Raw genomic sequence first — 7,304 nt, 5'->3', positions numbered from 1 at the left:
TTAAACAATAAATCTCCCCGACCTCATTATATTAACCCCTGAGTTACACATGCCCACCATGGCCACATAAACTGCCTACACCTTTCAGTTGTCCTTCTGAGGAACTATGAAAAGTTCCACAAGAACCTACAGCAGGGTTTCCTTTTTGCAAGGATAAAATATTAAATGAGTTTTTTTGTTTTTTTTTACAAAGTTGCACAGTTTATTGTACAATGATAATTTTACTGTGTATATATCAGATGTTTTATTTTCAGTGTTATTTCTAATGTCTATAATAGTTTATGCATGGGGATACAGGCCCTCCTATTGGCCTACATGTATTTATTTGTTTTGTAAAAAAGAAAAATGTTGAAAAAAAAGAAGAAGAAGAAGAAGAAAAATGAAACAATATTTTTATTAAAATACACTTATTTCTATGTTTTTGTCACTTTTTTCCACACAATGCATTTAAATTGATAATAAATTCGTCACAAACCCACTCTTTGTTGGTGTTTTTTTTATATTGGAAATCATTATTATTATTATTATTTTATTATTATTATTAGTATTATTATTATTATTGTTATTATGATTATGTTAGAGCAGCACGATTGTTGTATGTGTAAAATAAAAAAACGCCTATCTCAGTATTTGTTCTGTAGTGTTTTATATATATATATATATATATATATATATATATATATATATATATATATATATATATATATATATTAATAGAAAATAATGTAAAAACGCTGTTGGTCTGTTTTTCCATGAAGTAAGGAAATTAACAACAGCTTCACTTCACTGATTGTTGAAATGAATAATTCATAAACAAATATAAATTTTAAAAAAAGATCACGTTTAGAGACGTCGCTTATAAATAAATTGTAATGATCCACGTTTATGCATAAAAAGTGATAAAATATATACTAATGAAACAAACTATTAAACTAAACATTTATTTATTATTTTATTTATTCATATATTTATTTGTAATTATATTTTAAAACAGAAATTGCTGTTTTAGAATGTGTTAGAGGTTACATATTACAGGTCGCTCAATCATATAAAATTACTAAAACATTTATAAATGCAATCTAGGATTATAAATATAAATGTTAATTAATGTCTTAAAATACTTTAAAGCCAGTAAATGAATATTCATTATCAGTTGTTTTATAAAACAATTGTATTTTTTAACACATCACTTCTATAATAATTATTTTAAAAATGCACATCATCACTATAGGAAACAAAAATGCAGAAAAATTTTTAATTTCTCATTCTGAATAGGGGGTCTAGAGGCAGAATTGTATAAATATATATGTTGTTTTGACTCATTCATTTCCGGTGTAAATCTCGTGTGTGCATTTCATTTTGTGGATTTTGCTGCTCTGAGGGTCGCTCGCGTGAACGTGGGCTTGCGCGTGTGCAGCGTGCGCGCGCGCGCTTCCCCGCCCTTCGCGATAATAGGCCACTGAGCTGAGGGATTCCCGCGACCAATAGACGTAAGAAGGAGAAACCACGCACTTCCGGTCCGGGGAGTAACGGCGGCGCGCGTCTGCGAGTCCGCTAGTCGTTTTGCGGAGCGATGATGCTCGCGGCGGGGACGGGGGTCTGGGTTTGAAGCCGCGCGGAGACACCGTGGACACGCAAAAAAAGAAAAATATTCATTAATAAAACCATGAGCAAGGAAGAGCCGCCGCGTCGGGCCGCTTCCTTTAAATTCACCATCGACAGCATTCTCAACCTGAAGCCGAGCGCGCGCGTCTTCGACGGATGTCACCCGAAGGCGACGCGCGCCCCAGCACGCGCAGACGCTCTTTCTCTCCAGAGCGAGGACTCGCTTAAAGGTAAAAACCGAACAAAACACCTAACAATTTATTTGTTTGTTTCTTTATTTTTTGCGTCACTTTTTCATTTCCCTAAACTCTAACCAATCTGCTTTCCAATCTATTTCCAGAAGACGCGCGCGCAGACCTGACCCCCGGGCGCGAGGACGAATCCTTCCCGAGCGTGTTGGCTGGTGGTGGAGGCGCGGACGCACGTGAAAACAGCGGCAGCAGCGACCGGGGAACGCGCGCGGCGGCGAAAAAGAAAACGCGCACCATCTTCTCCAAGCGCCAGATCTTCCAGCTGGAGTCCACGTTCGACGCCAAGCGCTACTTGAGCAGCGCGGAGAGAGCCTGCCTGGCCAGCTCGCTGCAGCTCACCGAGACTCAGGTGAAAATCTGGTTCCAGAACCGGCGGAATAAATTAAAACGGCAGCTGCTGTCGAGCGAAATGGACGGAGCGACCGCCGAGTTCGGCGACGCCGCCAAGAGCGCGGCGCTTCCGCTTTTCTACAAAGAGAGCGCTTTATTCGGACGGTGTTTATTACCGACTCCGCTGCCGCTCGTGTATCCCGGAAGCAGCGCGCCTTACTTGTGTTTCTCAAACACCAACAAATACTTCGGGCTTTTCGAAGGAGATGTCTGACTTTGTCAAAAGGTTACTATCATCTATTTTTTTAATATGCTATAAAGCAAAAAATTATTGAAACACCCATATTTTTTGTTTGTTTGGTTTTTTCAGCCTAAACCTACAAGTATTAATTTGTATCTTGACCTGTATTTGCTGTTGTCGTTTGGTTATGTTTATTTTCTGCAGTGAAAGTTGAGAGATTATAATATCGGCTTTCAGGGACCTGTTTCTTTCTATGCAAAGCTGAAACGCTGATGTTATTTATTGATAAGTATTTTGATATAGTCACCTAATACATTTTATGCTCTTATGACGTCATAACTAGCAGCATCCATATCAGCAACAGTGCCAATCACATCCACAGAACAATAATACAAACGTTTACACTTATTATTATTATTCATTATTAATTATTATTATTATTATTATTATTATTATTATTATTATTATTAATACTATTACATCTTCACCAAAGAATCAACGGCTACACGTGTTTTTTATTTTTATAACCTCCTACATAGGCCTACATCCCAAACAAGCTTAATTCAACCCATTTAAAATGAATGTAAATGCTATTCATCTTTGTTATTGTTTTACTGCATGTTTATTTTTATCATCTTAATTTTCTTTTGGTGTAACATGGCCAAGTAGCTTACATTTAGGGCTTTTCACGCCTTTTGTTTTTTTTATTACATTTCCTGTTTTACACTTACTTCTCAAGCAATTCTATTTATAGGTTATATCTAGTAGCACACAGCAAATCCCCAGTGATGTCTGAATGAACTTACAGCAATTACACTGCTGACTTAACTCGCTCAAGTGTGTACTTGTGTATATCATTGTTTTACATAAACACTATAGAGTTAAATATGACCAGAAAAGACTGTTCATTGTGTGTTAATTCAGATCTAGGGGGATTTGTTACATAAAGGTTGTATTTGAAAGCCGTCTCTGGCAGGCGATGGTGTTTGGATTGATGTGGAATCTACTTAATCCTATTTCAACCTGGATAATATCGATTAAACACGAGTGGGCTTTTACAGTAAAGCGCGCTTGTGGAAAAAAACACCTGAAATGTGCATGTTTTTACATTTTTGTTCACGATTAAATGGGATGAAACTGAAAAGAAAAAAACGCAGAAATCTTTCCCATGTAGATTCAATCATTTTAAAGAGCAGTCCTGTAAGTCAAATAAAACGTTTTAACTAAATTAACAAATGAACGATTATAATATCAAACAATAAGGAATACAGAATCATTGTGGTTGTCTAGGGTTCACTACAGCTCAACAATTATTGTTATAAAGTGTAAGGCAACACAACACATGCAAGAAATGAAAGACACTAGAAGTGTTTTTAACAGCACGGGTAGCAATAATAAGTCAGTGTGAATTTTGGCAGGGTTAAACATGCAAAAGTGTCAATCGCTCAGAAGCAACATGCAGCAAAAGGCACTGGAATAGATGTGTAACTTTAATGACTGTACATCAATACCATCTGAATTAAGAGTGAATCTAAAATATTGTTTGTGCAAACATTACACTAATTCAAATATAGAAATGACCAGCTTCTCTATAGCAGTTATTGGTTAAAAACATATAAACAAAAAGATAAACTGTTCTCACACACGGAATCATTTACACAAGAGGATTTATCCTGTTTTAAGCCAAATGTTGTATGTAGTAAATTGTAGGCACTTTTTTTCTCCGCAAGAGTAAAGAAAGCAAAAAGTACGATCGATCAGGAAATTTTTCGATATAGAATCTGTAAACTTTTAAATAAATGCCATTGTATGTGTTTTAAATAAGTAGACACGACTGTCATAGAAGTATCTCATTTTGGAGATCCACACCTCTGTACTTTTGTTAATACAGTACGATATTGTTGAATAAAATTGATACGATTGCTTGTAAATCTTTGTTTTCTGCATAAGTTGCATGAAAGAAGTGGCATGAGCTAATATTAAGGAAAAGCTTTCCTGCAGTAAAATCAGAGACTGTAAGAGTCATCATAATGTATAGAAGCCGCCATTGAAAAATACATCAAATCATAATTTAGACATAAGGAAATCATTTTGTTAAACATCGAATGCATACAAGGTTCACATTTACGTTCAGCAGATGCTCTCAACTGACAAACGGAAGGCCTCTTCTGTGACTCAAGTTATTTATGTCCTAATATTTACAGTCCTGTGATCTAAATGTAATCCTAGAGCAGTGACCAGTAAACACACAGAAGGCATTGGGAAAATGAACTAATGGTGTGGCCTTTAGTGCTACATTCCTTAACTTTAAGCAAGGGAGAAGTGAAGCCACTTGAACAAACCAAGTACTGTATTAGATGTGAGAACGTTTTCTCAGTACTTTACTGAAGTTGACAGCTTGACACTAATGTGAGATTCATTACCAAGTGTGTGTATTACACTATGTTCTGTCAGCTAAGAAGCAAAGTTTTAAGAACACATCAGACGGAAGTCATTTTATTCAAAGAAATGTTTATAAAAAATGTAAAAATAATTATTTTTATAAAAAAATTTTTAAATGTTTATTAACACTACAAATGTAATTTAAATGTAATGAAAATAAATTAAATTGAAAATAAACTTTATTTGAAAAAAAATAAATTATAAAGACACTATGCAAGTTTTACACATGTATTTACACAATCACAAAACTACTCCTGGTGTAATCATTTGAAGTTTGAGACGGCAATAATTTGTCATCAATACAATCAGGATAACACACAGAAGCCCAACACTCTTCGGTTAAGAAAAATGAAAGATTGCTTCATTTTGTGGTTTATCATGGCTAATGGTGCTATTAAATCATATGAATTAGTCTCCTGATACTGGAGGTTGTCTGAAATATCTTTAGAAGCTTTGCGTGAATACTTTCAAAACACTTACTATGGTTTGACTGTGTATAGTATTATTACACACATATATTCTTCAGGCAAGTTAACATTTTTACTACAATCCAGCACTGAATTCATAAATTAATTAAGAGTTAATGTAAAGAGGCAAAATGACTATCAAATATTTGACCATCAGTATGTTTATATTTCTCATACAGAGCAATTGTTAATAAAAATATAATTAAGTTGCCCTTAACTTTTGCTTAATTCCTTATAAAAAATTATAATATATAATTATTTAAATACCAGTAGTTTGGGAGGAAAATAAGGAGTTTTTTATTGTTTTTGCACATTCGTAACAAATTTATATTTTAAAACTGATCATTTTAATGAAATTGGAAATGCTGTGGTTGCTATGATTGGTCAAATATGATTAGATTTCTACACCTCCTTCCTTCCAGACACCAGGAGTTTGTGTTTTAAAGGTTGTGAATTAATGACACCTGAACCGTCCTTGGGCCAAATAAATTCATAAATCAGCACCTTTCACATTTCTCCTGAGATATACCCTCAGGATCTCAGGATATCTCTCACTGTACATAATTTTGCAACTGTATATATCAACGTGGTACTTATATCTTTAATCCTCTGTATGACAAAGAGAAAAAACACTTGGCATTTATGTCATTTTTTTATAGTTTTGGATAAAAGATAAAACAATAAATTGGCTAATTGAAATGAACTACATTAGGAATGACCTTTATGTCAATAATTATCTGATTACATTTTTTATTTTTTTTGTAACTGTAAATAATAAAATAATAAAACATATCGCTAAATATGTATAATGATTTTGTCCCAAAACACGTTTAAATTTATCTGTCAACACTGTCATTAGGTTTAAGTTAAAAGTGTTTATAGGCTACTTGTTATTTTAGAAATAGAAGAAAAGTTTTGGAATAAATATATTAAATTCACCTGAAAATTCAAACGGGTTAGTAATTATTCTTACTAAATAAAAAATAATAAAAAACATATTGGACGGTAACAAATTGCAGACGTCTGGCTATTCTTTATGGGCATGTGAAGGTCCTGGGGCTTGAGAATCATGGATTGAATAGACTTCATATTTATGGGCATGGATCATGGAAACATTACTCATCCTGTACAAAAAACCAGACTACAGTTGTGATGTCGTCCCGCCTCTCAGATTGAGTTTCGGACAGTTTAGACAATGTGAGACAGAGATTTTGATTTTGGTGCTGCGGTCTAGGACTGATCGCTGATCCTCCATATTGCATTTCTCACAGGCTTCCATCTATCTCTGCAGTACATCCCATTAATGCATGCGATCTGTTAATGGTGCGGTGTAGTGTGTGTCTACGCGTGTGCGAGGGGGGGGACAGCAGACTTCCTGTCTCTGCGAGAGAGCGACGTTTGAAAACAGAGAGAACACCTTCTGTCGCCCTGCACTTTGCTCTGAAACCACAAGGTTCAAATGACCCTGCGGCCTCTTGCGGCCCTGTGCACCACACCAACTCACACCCACACTGTGTCTGAGAAAACGGAAAAGTCCGGCAAAAGCCATTAGAAACAGAGACTGATCAAAGAGGCCACAACGTAAACATGCCATATGTACTAGTCTGTGGGTATCGATGACTAAAGGAGCTGTACCGATGTCCTCATACCGCCCCATTGATTGATTGCACTGTTAGTCAAAGAATTAATGACAGTTTCAGGTTACATACGTCACGCTCTGCTGCTCAACCAATGTCTCCAGATTCGTACCAGCCTCCCACTCTCTCAGCACCATCCAATACTGAAAAATTGACGGACATTTTATGGGCATGCTTTCAATTATAGGTTATGAACGTTCCTTTTTTAACTGGGGGGCTTTCAGACACACCCAACACACCGATAAAAAAACTTTGAAACTGTGTCTGTAATGTAGACTTATTTATTATGAAAAGCAGAAGAAAAAAAATTACTTGAAAATACTACAAGATC

General features: G+C 35.3%; 2 protein-coding genes across 2 annotated transcripts in view; both read left to right on the top strand.

Annotated features, from left to right (window-relative positions):
* The window catches only part of hmx1 (H6 family homeobox 1), a 3,060-nt gene extending 2,589 nt beyond the window's left edge, over positions 1–471 (top strand). Inside the window, exon 2 of the mRNA XM_046876124.1 lies at positions 1–471. This exon is cut by the window's left edge and continues 689 nt beyond it. The gene's annotated coding sequence lies outside the window, so the exon portion shown is untranslated.
* Positions 472–1,339: 868 nt separating this feature from the next.
* Positions 1,340–3,513, top strand: hmx4 (H6 family homeobox 4). The gene is made up of 2 exons (XM_046863700.1): positions 1,340–1,835; positions 1,946–3,513. Exons 1-2 carry the CDS (start codon positions 1,667–1,669, stop codon positions 2,458–2,460), a joined length of 684 nt encoding a protein of 227 aa, XP_046719656.1. The 5' UTR covers positions 1,340–1,666; the 3' UTR covers positions 2,461–3,513.
* Positions 3,514–7,304: the final 3,791 nt, after the last annotated feature.

This window comes from Silurus meridionalis, chromosome 2 (genome assembly GCF_014805685.1).
Source record: "Silurus meridionalis isolate SWU-2019-XX chromosome 2, ASM1480568v1, whole genome shotgun sequence".
Lineage (NCBI taxonomy): Eukaryota > Metazoa > Chordata > Actinopteri > Siluriformes > Siluridae > Silurus > Silurus meridionalis.
The sequence above is the reverse complement of the archived record's forward strand: the minus strand, read 5'-3'. Positions and strand labels throughout refer to the sequence as shown.

Coding starts and splice junctions, on each gene's coding strand:
- hmx4 (XM_046863700.1), top strand. CDS start 1,667: ATGAGCAAGGAAGAGCCGCCGCGTCGGGCCGCTTCCTTTAAATTCACC. Junction 1,836..1,945: donor GAGCGAGGACTCGCTTAAAG/GTAAAAACCGAA, acceptor ATCTATTTCCAG/AAGACGCGCGCGCAGACCTG.